Raw genomic sequence first — 13905 nt, 5'->3', positions numbered from 1 at the left:
TAATAATAATACAAAGCTGTGTTTTCTGAAGCGTTTTGTTTCCACCAGTAGCTGATGATGGTGAAATAATTGGAATAGTGTTTCTAAATGGTTTATAACCACTTGTTCTGATGTTACAGCCACATTCGCAAATGTATTTTCATTGGATTTTAGGTTATAGACCTACACAAAGCAATGCATAACTGACGTGGGAGGGAAAATGTTCTCCATTCCAAAAGGCAGCATGGAAGTGCAGTGGTGAGCCATACAGCGGCATGATCACAAATTTGATCCCCATGCCTGAATTCTTTCTGTGTGGAGTTTGCATGTTCTCCCATTGTGAAATGACAATGCTAAAACTGTGTTGAGTGGCTCTTTGATTGCTGGGACAGGTGCCAGCACCCCCAGCGACCCTGAGTGCATAAGAAGCGATAATAGAAAGCGAAAAACGAAACCAAACGAGACGAAACACTGAATCCAGTGCAACCAACTACCATCACACGTTGCCTAGTTAATAATAATAATAATAAGAGTCAATTGTATGTACGTCAACCTCTTTAGATTACAAGTGTTCTGTCAAGCCTGAGAGGTTTGTTTGAAAACATAGGTGAGCAAACATCATGATAAGATGCATAACATGATAACAGCATTTCTTAAGCTTTGAACGTCTCATAGCAAAGAGGCCCAACTCTGAAGGTGCTGCAGAAGTACTTTTGGAAAGTATTGTCCAAGTTCTCTAGAAAATGTGCAGAATATTGACATAATGGGGAGAAAAATCCAGACTTGCGTTTCTCAGACACTTCCAGCCGAGACTAAATGAAGGGCTGTACATCTTTTATGGTGCGTCCCCTCAGGATAAGCAAACGTGATTTGAAACTGATACTTCTTCGAGCCAAAATCTGGTCCGTGTTAAAGAGACGTCCCATTAATGTGCACCAAACTACAGTCGGTTCAACTAATAACCAGATTGCTCTTTTACTCATATGAGAATATTCAAACAAGTTTACAAATTCTGTAAACGTTTTACCTTGTTTTTTTTTTGGATTTGACATACTTTGTTTAAAATGTCATAATTTACAATTTCATGCAAGAACTACGACATAGATAATGTCATTGTGTTTATAAACAATTCTATCCACTTTATTAAAGTATTTTAAACATTGTACAATAATGGGAAATTATTAGTTTTGCAAATCAAGATTCATGATATAAACACATCTCTCACTCATATCCAACATTATTTCCACTGCATTTCGACTGTGTGGTAAAATGGGGTCAAGAATTCCTGTTAATTTGTCACAATATAAACAAGCTAGAATAACAGAGGGATTTATAGAATCTTTGAGGAGTCATTCAGGCAAGAAGTGACTTGCTGACATGAGTTTAGATTACTACTTGAATTTATTGGGCAGCTATGTAAGCCTGCTGTGTATATAAGATTGCTGCAATCTGGCTCTGGTGCAACTAGCAAAACTCCATAGTTCATATCATCCAAATGACAAAGTTTGTATGCGCTGTGGGAGAGGAACAGGTAGGAGAGGGACAAAGAAATTAAAGACAGAAGGTGCACAATGTTGTGGGCCAATGGGGCAGTGGGATGATAATTCCAATAATTATAAGCAGGTGTGCATCTATCTCAGAGACCCTCATATTTAGATGTTAAGAGACCCTTTCAAATGACAACTGAGCAAACAAGATGAGACAGTGAAAGAACTGAAGTTAACGTTTTGTGCCTTAAAAGAAATTTTCGAATCAAATTGAATTAACTAATGTGAGAAGCTACACCTGATAGTGTGTCCTGCTACATCAAACAATAAGTATATCAGTTTCAAAATGAAGGTGCCTTTAGGGAACAATCTTTTTTTTTTTTTTTTTTACTGCAACAATGTTAAGAATCATAATTGTGGCACTGTGGCGAAAATGGCCATTAGGCACACCGATGAAAAAAATGAAAATGATGAAAAGTCCATACAAAAGCAATTTGAAGCGATACAAAAGAAGCTCCTGATTCTGTGTCAGTTGTCTCCTTCAACTGACCACTAAGGAAAAGTGCACATTTAACCATAAAGATCATCGTCGTTATCTTCATTGAACACTGGGTCACTGCCAACACTACCTGCCACCAGGTTTGGAACACTGCCATCCGTACCACTGGAGGGAAACCTGACGGCAAAAAGCGTTGACAAATGGGGAGATTATTCTGGGTTCATGGTTCAAGTATGAGTGTCTTTTATCAACAGTTATTTCATCGCTATAATTGAAATAATCGGCCCAAACAAACTACCTGAAGCTGCCAAAGCCTCGGCTCTGCTGCAGCGTCTGAGCAAACATCTCGTATTTGCGGATGTCATTGTCACTGACAGAGCGACGGGCAAATCGCATCGCCTCCTCAAAGTGATCCTTCCTAATATCCGGCACGGGATCGTCCTCCTCTACCTCCTGTTAACATTAAACAAAATAACATGCAAACAAATTAAGTGGGCAGCAGAGCAGTACACTACAGATGTGGTAAAAACCAACTGTTGGACAGAAACATCACTGACCATTGCTGATGGGTTGGTCTGCCTCTCCCGCTCTCTGCGGATCTCATTCTCAATGCTCTCTCTGATGGCCAGCTTGCAGGCCCGCTGGCAGATCTCAGTCAGATCAGCTCCCGAGAAGCCATTGGTCATCTTTGCCAGGAAGTCCAGGTCCACATGCTTTCAAATCAGAAATAAATGTTTGAAATTACAGTAAAACAAGTTTCAAATGTTGTCGACGGTTCATTTCTTTCAAAGCAAAGTTGGTATTTTCAGTAGCATTATGCAGTTTTAGGTAGTGGGCTTGACAGGTCGATTTTTTTTAAGTGCTCTGAGGACTACTGACCCTGCTAATTGGGCTCTTGCGGAGATTGGCTCTAAGAATGCTCATCCTGCTTCTCTCATCTGGAAGGGGGATGTAGATCAGTTGATCCAGACGGCCAGGTCTCAGGATGGCTGGGTCGATGATGTCTGGTCTGTTTGTGGCTCCAATGATGAAGACGTTCTTCTTGCTGGACATTCCGTCCATCTCGGTCAGGATCTGGTTGATGACTCGGTCGGCTGCTCCGCCTCCGTCTCCCACATTGCCACCACGGGCCTTTGCTATGGAGTCCAGCTCATCAAAGAACAGCACGCATGGAGCTGCTTGACGGGCCTGGAAACGTTCACATGAAGATGGATCTTATGAAACAAGGTTGAAGTGAACTCTACACCACTGTTGCGTTAGTGGTGAACTTTGGAGGAACAGATTGGGTAAGAACATTCTTGCCTTGTCAAAGATCTCTCTGACGTTGGCTTCAGACTCTCCAAACCACATGGTGAGCAGCTCGGGTCCTTTGATGGAGATGAAGTTTGCCTGGCACTCATTGGCAATGGCTTTGGCCAGCAGAGTCTTACCACAACCAGGGGGGCCGTAGAACAACACACCCTTGGATGGGGTCATGCCAAACTTGAGGAACTTGTCTGGGTGCTCCACTGGGTACTGAAATCACAGACAGGACAAAAACAGTCAGTCCATTATCTAATTTTATGTCACACATCCCTTCCTGCCGAGATTGTTCTTTGCAGTGATGATCTTACCTGCACCAACTCCTGCAGCTCCCTCTTGACATCATCCAGTCCACCGATGTCCTCCCAGTTGATGTTGGGAACCTCCACAACTGTCTCCCTCAGCGCAGAGGGGTTGCTCTGGCTCAGTGCCCACTGCACAAGCACAGGAAGTCAGCAAAGACTCACACGTCCTTCATATAATTTGCTTTCAAAAGTGAGTTTGGACCTTGAAGTCATCCATGGTGACAGCAAGTGAGTTCATGACCTCAGCATCTATAGTGTCATCCTCAAGGTCGATCAGGTCCATTTTTTTCCTGATGGCCTGCAGGGCGGCCTCAGAGCACAGAGCAGCCAGATCTGCACCAACGTGTCCATGGGTTTCATTGGCCACCTGAAGACAATATTTAAGGAGGAATGTCAAAGTAAACTACTGTTAATATGACTGGTGCACATGACTGTTGCCGCGCACAGACCTGTTCCAAGTCCACATCGTCAGCCAGTTTCATGTTCTTGGTGTGAATCTGGAGAATCTCCAGTCTGCCAGTAGAATCAGGAATGCCAATGTCCACTTCCCTGTCAAAACGCCCTGCAATAGTAGGTTGGTGCCAGGAACACAGTTGTTGGCACATTTTAGTTTTGAGTTCTCCATGCACTCAAAACCATTCTGGTTATGAACTCTTACCGAATCTCCTGAGTGCTGGGTCAATGCTGTTGGGTCTGTTGGTGGCAGCCATGACAATGACATGAGCCCTCTGTTTGAGACCATCCATGAGAGTCAGCAACTGAGACACAATGCGCCGCTCAACCTCTCCGTGGGTCTGTAGTTTGAGAAAAACAAAGTCATGCTGACGACTCCAGTCTGTGCAATTTGAAGATAATTTTTTCTCACTGCCTTCTTCACCACTCACCTTTTCCCTCTTGGGAGCGATGGCATCGAGCTCATCAATAAAGATGATTGCAGGAGCATTCTTCTCCGCTTCCTCAAAGGCTTTTCTCAGGTTACTCTCACTCTCTCCAGCCAGTTTACTCATAATCTCAGGACCTGAAACACAGTGCCTTGGATATGACTTAAGAGGAAAGCAAATTACAAATAATAAACAAAACATATAAATTAAAAAAATGTTTCCCATCTGTGAACCCTGAGTCTATGAGTTCACACGCCTTCTCTTGTCTTCTTATCTAAATATCTGTGCTAAGTTATTAGGATTTTTACCATTGCAATAGGAGAGATATTTAAAACTTCAGTACATTTCACCTTGAATTAATCAGTCAAAATTAGATTAGAATTTTGATTACCATTGATGAGGAAAAAGAAAGCTCCAGTTTCATTGGCGACAGCTCTGGCAATCAAAGTCTTTCCGGTTCCAGGAGGTCCATACAGCATGATTCCACGAGGAGGCTGTGGGAAGGAATGAAGTTTCAGATGGTTAGCGGTACTTTACTTTACAGATACTGGCACTTTCTCTATATTATGATAATATAAAGTTCCTGAATGTACAGTCTCATAAAGCTCAGCAGCTGTTGTCATTTCACAAAGTTCCAAAACTAGGTGTACGTTTTTTGATTGTTGAGTTTTGTATATAGTTTTCGTCCGATTATACAAAAAACAGAGACACAGAAGGAGCCACACCTTCACTCCAATGGCTTTGAAGAGTGCAGGGTGTCTAAGAGGCAGTTCCACCATCTCTTTAATCTGAGCCAACTGCTTCCTCACTCCTCCAATGTCATCGTAGCCCACCTCGTTCAGAGACTCCTCTTCATCCTGAATGTAAAAAATACAAGACGCTTACATTTCTGCACTTCAGAAGAGACTGCAGCTCAAACGCAATGTGAAATAGCTATTTCCCACCTCTCTCCTGATTGGCTCTCCTTCACAGTGGATGACCGTATCAGGAGCAACAATGCAGTAGGGTGAAGGATCCGTCTCCACCACCTTGAACTCCACCGCACGCATTCCTCCTCTGACCAGGAAAATATCACCTTCACAAAAGATAACTAACTGGGCATCTGAACTGAGCAGCAAGTATTGAAACAGATAAGAGAGGAAGTTGTGCTTTTTTTTCAGAGAGAGTTGGAATTCATTGTTACTTTTGCGGATTGGCCTGTAAGCCTCCAGAAAGTATGGCTTCAAGTAGACTTCAAACAGGTTGCCAGTGATTCCCTCCACTGTGTCGTCTATTGGGAGGACATGGATTCTCTTTCCATACTTGACATCAGGACACGGTTGAATACTGGAGGCGAGATCGGACTCAGTGACACTATTTTGATGCAGGCTACAGGAAACGGGATCATTTTGCACTTTTTTAACTACCTGATGACATCACCCAGTCGCACCCTCAGATTGTTGCGGATCACCCTGTTCATTCGAATTTTGTCAGTCGGGCACAAGTCATCAGACAGCACGATACAAACGGTCTCCCGTCTCTTCTTTCCCTTCATCAGCACCGTGTCTCCGCGGAAGAGCTGCAGCTCGTCCATCTTGGCCTGCAAAAAACAATTTATCCAGTGTATCGCTTCATTTCTACATAGGACGAAATCGAATACAACTTGTTTGCTTACTGTGTATTTATTATCTGAAGAAAAAAGCACACAGAAGAGTGACTAAATCTACCTGGGCGAGTGAGACCACGCTGTTGTCCTCATTAAGAGATTCATCAACAATCAGTCTGTTGGGTTTGCTCTTCTGTTTCAAAATTGCCGTGGCTAATTCCTCACTTTTGAAGCTGTTGTGAAAAAGCAGTTTTGATTAAAAAAAAATTAGCTTTGGTAATCTGACACTGTAAAATAAAAATGACATTTTGTAGAAAAATTATTTCTTCAGGGTCGGTAACCAATATATCTGCTTATTTATGCAACAAGTTAAAGTTGATTTCTAAAGTTGATCCCTTTTATTCAGTCATTATCTGTATAATGCAAGATTACTGAATTCTCAAGCTTATTGTAACTGCTGTCCCCTTAGCAATTTAATGTTTATTCAGTTGGATAAATTTTGTGACAGTACTTACTCTCCTCCTGAAGACATTGTCATCCACTGGAATAGACAATATGCAAATAAATAACAAACTGTCTTATGATTTCAGCCTAGTAATAAGCACACAGAGCATCCAAATGACAGGCAAGAAAGGCTTGAACACAACAAACGGTCCAGACTATACGCAGCAAGATCACTGACCTACCACCTGGTTTTGAAAGTATGTAAACCTGAAATTTATGCACTTTCTAGCCAATCATATCTTGTGGAATAACCTATTGCTAGAACAACCTGCTCTCAAATAAACGTGTACAGCTTTGCCAGAATCTTAACTCTCCATTCTTTTAAGATGACAGAAAATCACTTTCAAAGAAACATTCTAAGATAAAGGTAGTCTGTTTTTCTTTTCCAAAGTCATATTAACTCAGAGAATAAAGGTATGGATGTAAAGACTGTTGGAATCAGACATTTAACATCATAACATTACATTTATATGTTGTAATTATTATATTGAGTTGAATGTATAAATGTATTGAATTTAACTATATGTAAAGCTTTGGTGTATTTTTGCTGATCATGACCAGTGCCCTGAGGGTGTTCAAAACCTTGTGACCAAAGACTGTGTAACTCATTAAGTCTCATAAGTGACCTGGGGTGACCAGAGAGTGGTCAGCTGAAGGAACTGCCTTTGCGACCCTCATAAAGTTTGTGAGCCATCCAGTCACAGGGGTGGGAACTTATCACCTTGAGCTTTTCTTGCTGCAAATTGGCTCAACAGGTCACACCGGAAGGAAGGATGGACCATTTGGCTCACGGCCAAATAAGGACCTGCTTCCTGATTCACAAACAATGACAGAAACTGAAGGAAGAAGAATGGACAACCAATCAAAGGGCGACACTTGAGAAGACATTTAAATCAGGAGTCAGATTGTTTGTCTGTGTATTTCTTGGGAGAAAGGAGTCAGTCTGACTCCGGCGACGGCCAGGACTTGACTCCAGAGATCTCTCCATCAGATCTCTGTAACAAATGTCTTGTTCTTCTTTTCACTAAAACTTACTAAGATTTTATTTGTCTCCTTTTCTTAATTAAACAAACACGCGGTTTGGTAGCATGATATTAGATAAAGGAACCAAACCAACAAGACTCAAAGACTAAAGAGTCAGATTAGCACAAAACAAATACAAAAAAAAACTCATGTTGGTCAGAGCCCCCTTCAAAAGTGAATGTATGCGTTAAAGTAGTTTATAACCACTAGTTTATGATCTTTGTCACATCTACAGGAAGTCCTGTGTGTTTTGTACTTTGTTGTGTGCAGAGAACTGGCTTTAGAGAACTGGCTCCCACTGATCAACGTGGCTCACCTGTTCCTGGTCTCCTCGTTAGTGCACCTGTCTGCCATCAACTCATCAGGCCTCCCAGTCTTTGATCCTGGCTCTTCTACACACCACATCGCTGGTGGACGCTCCGAGTCAACGTTCTTATGAAGAGTGTGGCTTTTTGCTTTTTTTTGCTCTGATCTGTCCTACGTCATCAGATTTTACTTGACTGCCAACTGACCTGCATCTAGGCCTGCTCAGCTCTCACATTGCCAACTTTACCATTCCATTCTGGTGTCCAAATCTGTATTTGCCAGTTCTAGTACGTAATCGTAATAAATATACATACAAGTATGAAATGGAAAAATGTTTGGGAGATAGCGTATGCTTGGAGAGCCGTCATGTCAATTAAAAACAAACAAACTCAAAAGCGATTTAATTTAAAATAAGATGACCCTTTGTTTGACCCTGAAGTCGAAATTCAATTTTGCAGGAAGGAAAGAGCAGTGAAAAGTATGAACTTAAGAAAAAACACACAAGAAACAGCTGCTGGATTTAAAACAAAAACTATGTTACCAGATATGTACAAGATACAGATGTGTACATGTTATATTAGAGATACAGTCTTGTACATTGTAACCCCCTTCCTCATTTACACAATTTATAAATCTTGAGTAGTTTTTGTTTGTAACATTTATTAACAGGAGAAACACTAAATGCAGTGATTACTGTGTATTTTCCATTTTTGTGTGCATATAGCTGTAGAATGACAAGCATATTAATATACAGTAAACGCATTTCTTACTTTATACTTTCGAATGTTCACAATCTTAATTTCTATGACTGCACGAACTGTCAAACGTTAACATGCACAAACCAACTGCAAGATAGCGAAACCTGTTTGTTTTTTTAACTGCAGTACATTCATTTTTCTCCACAGTTATGAGTTCTCAGACAAAGTCTATCCACTTGATGAAGTGATATGAGTATTTTTGCAACATCCTAACGTCACAAGGTAGGACTAAGAGCCTTGATTCGGTCACGGAGCTCCATAGAATCCAGCAAAGGGCCAGTCTGGGGTTCCTGCAAGTACAGATACAGACCCCTGCAACACAAGAGGCAGGGTTTCATTTCAACTTCAATTGAACAAGAATCCTGTTAGATAAGTTAAGTAGTGATATTTATATTTATTTGTTTTGTACTACAAGCACGAGTTAGCGGCACATCTTCAGAGGCCTCTGTTGCAGGAAGCGCTAAACAGGCACGAGTGGTTACAATGTGAAGAGGGACAAAGCAGGTGGGGACTGAATCTTTGAGAATGACAGCGCCTTACTTCTCTGAAGAATTTGAGCTGAAGCTCCACGTCTTCTTCCAACAAGCTGCTGCTTCTTGTCTCCTGCCAAGTCTCCACAGCACTTCACCGCACCACAGGCCTGCACTGCAACAGTCTGACAGAGCACCGTTTGATCTTAGAATTGGAATTTGAAAAAAATACAAAGGATACCATGCTGCTGGGTCAAAGCCACCTGCTGTTACGTAACAAGAACTACATGAAGAAGTGATGTGCAGCGGCTCTGAAAAGAAAACTACAATTGAAGAAGAAGCAGAAGAAGAAGAAGAGGAAGAGGAAGAAGAAGACCTTTATTGATCCCATGGTGGGGAAAATTTGCGTAATTACAGCAACAACAAAAAAAGGCTACAGTGCAAAAGGTCTTGAATTATAAGAAGAAAGCAACAAGAAAGCAGACAAATCATCTTGTCAGGGGATTTCCTGCAGGCACCAGAATGTGTTCAAATGAGAATGTTTTTATTTAATATTTGTTGAAATAAGGATATACTAATATGCAGTTGACTTTATCTAGTCAGAAAATGCATAAAAAGGTTATTTTTTTCTAATATATTTTTCTTTTTTCTTGTTCTGTTTTCTTGTTCACTTACAGAACAATACAATGTTTCCTTTCTTGGCATTGTTGTTATACTATTCAACATGGCTTGCCACACAAGTAGCTGAATCTCTGTGGGGGGTTTGGGCTGACAGCCAGAAAAGCAGAAAGTGATAATTGAACCTTCAGGATACACACTGTGTCTACCTGGTAACGCCTGCAGGCTCAGCTGGAAGTCTCTCAGCGCCTCCTTCCCCTGATCCATCTGGGAGAAACAGATTCCTCTGCCAGCCAATGAAAGTGCCTTCATCCTCTGAAGGAAAAACACATCCGTCCCCTGTTTGTCTGCCATTTCAGCACTGGGGATCTGTGGATGGGAACCTGGAATTGAAAAATAGAGCAGAATGAAACAGAAATGTCCAAAGTGGCCACTATCCTTCAACGGTAAGAAAAGAAATTCTCACCTCTCTCTTGTCTAAAGCGCACCTTCACTAGAAGATTGATACACCTGTAATGCAGAGGAAAATTCTAACCTCAAAACTCTTTAAAAAAAAAGGACTGATGTAAAAGGGTGCAAAGCGTCTTTGGGACCTTGTGTAGTGAGTCACAGCTTGCTTCCAGTCCTTCAAGTGAGTGTGGCTGTGACCCTGGAGGAGGTAGGCAGCTCCAGTCCAGAGCAGCATCTTCACCTTCTCTCCACCTGCTGCCCCGACAGCCCCTGTCTCCGCCTCGCACCTCTCCTCCGCCTCCTCCAGCATCGCCTTTTCGGGCAGCAGCTCCAGGGTTGAGGTAATCACTTCTTCGCACAGCGCCATGCAGTCAGCTGGCCGATGGGCCATCAGCAGGGCGGCGCCGGCCTCTAGGTAGAGTTCAGGCATCCTGGGGAGGGAAGGGAACTCAGTGTGCACCTGTGGTGAGGGGGCAAAGGATACAGCTTTGTCATTTTATATGCTGGGAAAGTGTTTAAAAAAGCTTGTAGCACGTTCTCTACATCTACAACTCTACATACCCCATTTGGTACTTCTGTGTGAAGAGAAGCAAGCAGGTCCAAATAATACTCGACACCTTCTGACACCCTTTTAAGACAGCAAGAAGCCAGAGTTAAATAGCATCCATTTATTTTCCATTTATGCATAGAGGCTTTTATTAGTAACCACAGGGACCGGCGGGATCCCCATGTTGGTCTCCTCACCTTCCACTGAGCGCACACTTCTGGGCCACCGTGTGAAGGACAGACTGGGCAGAGGGAACTGAGAGCAGGCTGCTCAGCGATTGGCTGCGCAGCAGAGAGGCTGGGGAGAGAAGATGAGGAGGCTCCATGACAGAGGGCAGCGTCAGGGTCTGGGGGATGAGAGAGCGCTCAAGTTTCACCACACACCAAACCACAAGTGCACACACGTGGACCTTGATATGCATCGGCTTCATTTCCCAAAAGAGATGCCAAAGTTTTAGAAACAAATTAAATAAAATGAAGGCATTACTTACTGAGTGCAGTAAACTAAGAGCTTGAATCTCAGCCTGCGTGTTGCCCACTTGTCCATACACGAGCACGGCCCGGTACAAAGCACATACACACAGTGGGTCTGTCTCCAGTGCCAGTTTATAGCAGTGCAGCGCCATCTGAGGACAGTCCTGCAGACAAATGAAAACATGCAAGAAAAGTGTTGCTTAAGCCTGTTGTGACAAAAAAAAAAAAAAACATTAATTAGACCTGCTAATTTTCTCTTTGGTTGCGTGTGTCAGCTGCGTCTGCATGGTTACCATTGAGACAAGGCAGGCACCTGAGAGGAGGTGTGTGTAAGCTACTAGTGATCTGGGAGCAGGCAAAGAGGAAGCAGTCTGCAAGCCAGACAGTGCTTCTGCACTCTGACCCTCACTTAACTTCTCTGCACCTGAATAAAACACAGAGGAAAAGGCTGATTTATTAGTCACATTCCTTTTATATCCTTCTGCAATTATTGTTTAAAAGAATTAAAAGAAAATTGTGGTTTATAAAATGTCACAAATGTACCTTCAATATCTGTAACAACTATATCTATGCTTACAAATATGTTGAGAAAATGTGAGAATTTTTCACAAAAAGATAGAAAATCCAGAAGGACAATTTATAAAATACTTTTGGTCCAATGATTCCTTTGCTCCAACATACACACACGTTTAACCTGTATTGACATTGATTGTGTCTTTCCAACGGACAGAAAATAAAGGTTTCTGACCTTGTGTAATCAAAGTACAGATGTGCAGTAACTCCAGGAGCCTTCTTGGTTCCAACACCAATTGTGGAATCTCAGTCAACTTGTTCTTTGCCTCTCTTCCCTGCTCATCCCAATCTCCAGCACACATTGTTTCACAGAGTGAGAACAGCTCATCCTGTATCAGACAAAAAACAGAATATATTTTTTTTAAACAGAATTTACAGATTCACAGTTTGAGAATACTTGCTCTGCACTATGGGGATTGAAAACCACGTGCAAGCATGCTAAAACATGCATCCAAGATTAGTGACCATTACTCAAATGTTCATTCAGCCCTTTGCAGGTGTATATTGTTATTGGATATTGATAACGCAAAGCTAACATTGAAACTTTGACCAGATCAATTACTTAGTCTTGGAAAATCACAGTGTAAACTCATCACACCAAACGGGTTACTATAAGAATAAACAAGACCGCACCTGAAATTCCTGAATGGTTCTCATCTGGCAACTGGCCAGCCACACTGCCCACTGCAGACCAAGCAGACGCCAGACTGAAGACTTCAGAGATGTGTTTTCCACTAACTGGAGGGCTGTTCTCCAAAACACAAGGGGGTCTGAATCGACTGGTTCCTCAGTTGTATTCTGCAGGACTGTAAGCGACAAGAAAGGAACAAAACAGGGAACTCGAGCTAAAGCAAAACCTTAAGGATGCCTTGATGACAGCTGAGGACTTCCTACCTCTTTGCATGGCATGTTTCAAACGCAACTCAGCCTCTGAGAACTTAGAATGTGCAAGTGAAGCCACACAGGCGTTGTATGCGACTGTCAGCTCTAACTGCGCATGATCAGCAAGAGGTGGAATACCTGCAAGAGTGGAGGAAAACAGGGAAAGAGAAAGACAATAAAATGCATAACATTGAACAATGACAGTCTGAACAATTCACTCTCTTGTATAACGGTGTGCAAAAAACACCTCGGATTGTCTTTAAAAGTTTGTTAAACTCAGAGGAACAATTCCTCCGATGATCTGGGCTCGCGACACCCCCTCTGTCCTGTTGCTGAAACCACAAAAAATCAACACAAAGTGTTAAATCAAGACGGTGGTTTCCATTTGCAAATCAACTGACTTCAATGTACGCCAGACTGGGTTAATTGTGTTTTTAACTTCACACAAATGCACGCATAATAACACAGTGGTCAACTTCTATCATAATCAAGCTCCCCTCAAACCTATTTAGTTATAAAAAGCTAACGTTAACCGCTAAGGACATACTTTCCACTTGTCGACGTGCTCGTTGTTTTCCTGGATCCACCTGCGTAATAAAGAGTGTGTTGGCAACATTTTACTCAAACCGTTAATAGAGGCATCATGTTAAAGAAAAATATGCCACAGCGAAGCCGCCGTTTTCTTCAAACTTTCCCTCTGTTGTCAGCGATCATTTGACACAGGAAGCAAACGAGAGGAGGTTATTCGGCTTGCTTGCCCCCTTGTGGTGAATCCGGGTAATGACACAAGCATTCTGCTAAATGTCCAGCAGATGGTGCTGTATAAAAGCCAAGTTGGCCTGTTCTAGAAACTTCATCGTATGTGGTGGTGGTGGTGGTGGTAGTGTGTGTTTGGGGGGGGTCTCGGCCGTCACAATGTTTGATGATATGCGTTTCGTGTCTTAATCTTCACGGTTCTCGAGATAAAGAGATATGATTACATCATACATGTAATTATTTCTTTTCGACTATGTTAAATGGATGCACGCAAGTTAGTGGCATGATGTACCTAAATGCACACACACACACACACACACACACACACACACACACACACACACACACACACACACACACACACACACACACACACACACACACACACACACTGCACGGTCTCGGGCTAGCAAACACAATTCCCACCCATAATTGTATTAGAGCTGAGTCACCTCTGAGACTACCAGGACATCCATTACTCCTGCCAACCCCCCACCCACCCCCAAG

General features: G+C 42.4%; 2 protein-coding genes across 2 annotated transcripts; both read right to left on the bottom strand.

Annotated features, from left to right (window-relative positions):
- Positions 1-2005: 2005 nt before the first annotated feature.
- On the bottom strand, positions 2006-6744 carry LOC142893004 (transitional endoplasmic reticulum ATPase-like). The gene is made up of 17 exons (XM_076033209.1): positions 6554-6744; positions 6160-6271; positions 5860-6032; positions 5637-5779; positions 5398-5528; positions 5179-5310; positions 4845-4947; positions 4457-4590; positions 4231-4366; positions 4022-4134; positions 3775-3939; positions 3579-3701; positions 3268-3480; positions 2845-3153; positions 2523-2678; positions 2264-2418; positions 2006-2142 (listed from the first exon to the last, which is right to left on the bottom strand). The coding sequence occupies exons 1-17, from the start codon at positions 6574-6576 to the stop codon at positions 2037-2039; spliced, it is 2427 nt and encodes an 808-aa protein (XP_075889324.1). The 5' UTR covers positions 6577-6744; the 3' UTR covers positions 2006-2036.
- Positions 6745-8307: 1563 nt separating this feature from the next.
- fancg (FA complementation group G) lies at positions 8308-13385 on the bottom strand. Its single transcript, XM_076033210.1, has 14 exons — positions 13190-13385; positions 12890-12974; positions 12655-12780; positions 12394-12566; positions 11936-12089; positions 11481-11611; positions 11205-11351; positions 10912-11060; positions 10729-10795; positions 10311-10627; positions 10184-10227; positions 9927-10100; positions 9170-9284; positions 8308-8941 (listed from the first exon to the last, which is right to left on the bottom strand). Exons 1-14 carry the CDS (start codon positions 13256-13258, stop codon positions 8845-8847), a joined length of 1848 nt encoding a protein of 615 aa, XP_075889325.1. The 5' UTR covers positions 13259-13385; the 3' UTR covers positions 8308-8844.
- Positions 13386-13905: the final 520 nt, after the last annotated feature.

The sequence above is a fragment of the Nelusetta ayraudi genome, unplaced genomic scaffold, assembly GCF_046127955.1.
Source record: "Nelusetta ayraudi isolate G7.1 ecotype Tasmania unplaced genomic scaffold, CSIRO-AGI_Nayr_v1 ptg000041l, whole genome shotgun sequence".
NCBI classification, from domain to species: Eukaryota; Metazoa; Chordata; class Actinopteri; order Tetraodontiformes; family Monacanthidae; genus Nelusetta; species Nelusetta ayraudi.
The sequence above is the reverse complement of the archived record's forward strand: the minus strand, read 5'-3'. Positions and strand labels throughout refer to the sequence as shown.

Coding starts and splice junctions, on each gene's coding strand:
- LOC142893004 (XM_076033209.1), bottom strand. CDS start 6,576: ATGACAATGTCTTCAGGAGGAGA. Junction 3,940..4,021: donor ACGATGTGGACTTGGAACAG/GTCTGTGCGCGG, acceptor TATTGTCTTCAG/GTGGCCAATGAAACCCATGG. Junction 3,702..3,774: donor TCACCATGGATGACTTCAAG/GTCCAAACTCAC, acceptor GTGCTTGTGCAG/TGGGCACTGAGCCAGAGCAA.
- fancg (XM_076033210.1), bottom strand. CDS start 13,258: ATGTTGCCAACACACTCTTTATTACGCAGGTGGATCCAGGAAAACAAC. Junction 11,352..11,480: donor GTGCCTGCCTTGTCTCAATG/GTAACCATGCAG, acceptor ATTTGTCTGCAG/GACTGTCCTCAGATGGCGCT. Junction 9,285..9,926: donor GAGCCTGCAGGCGTTACCAG/GTAGACACAGTG, acceptor GTGCTCTGTCAG/ACTGTTGCAGTGCAGGCCTG.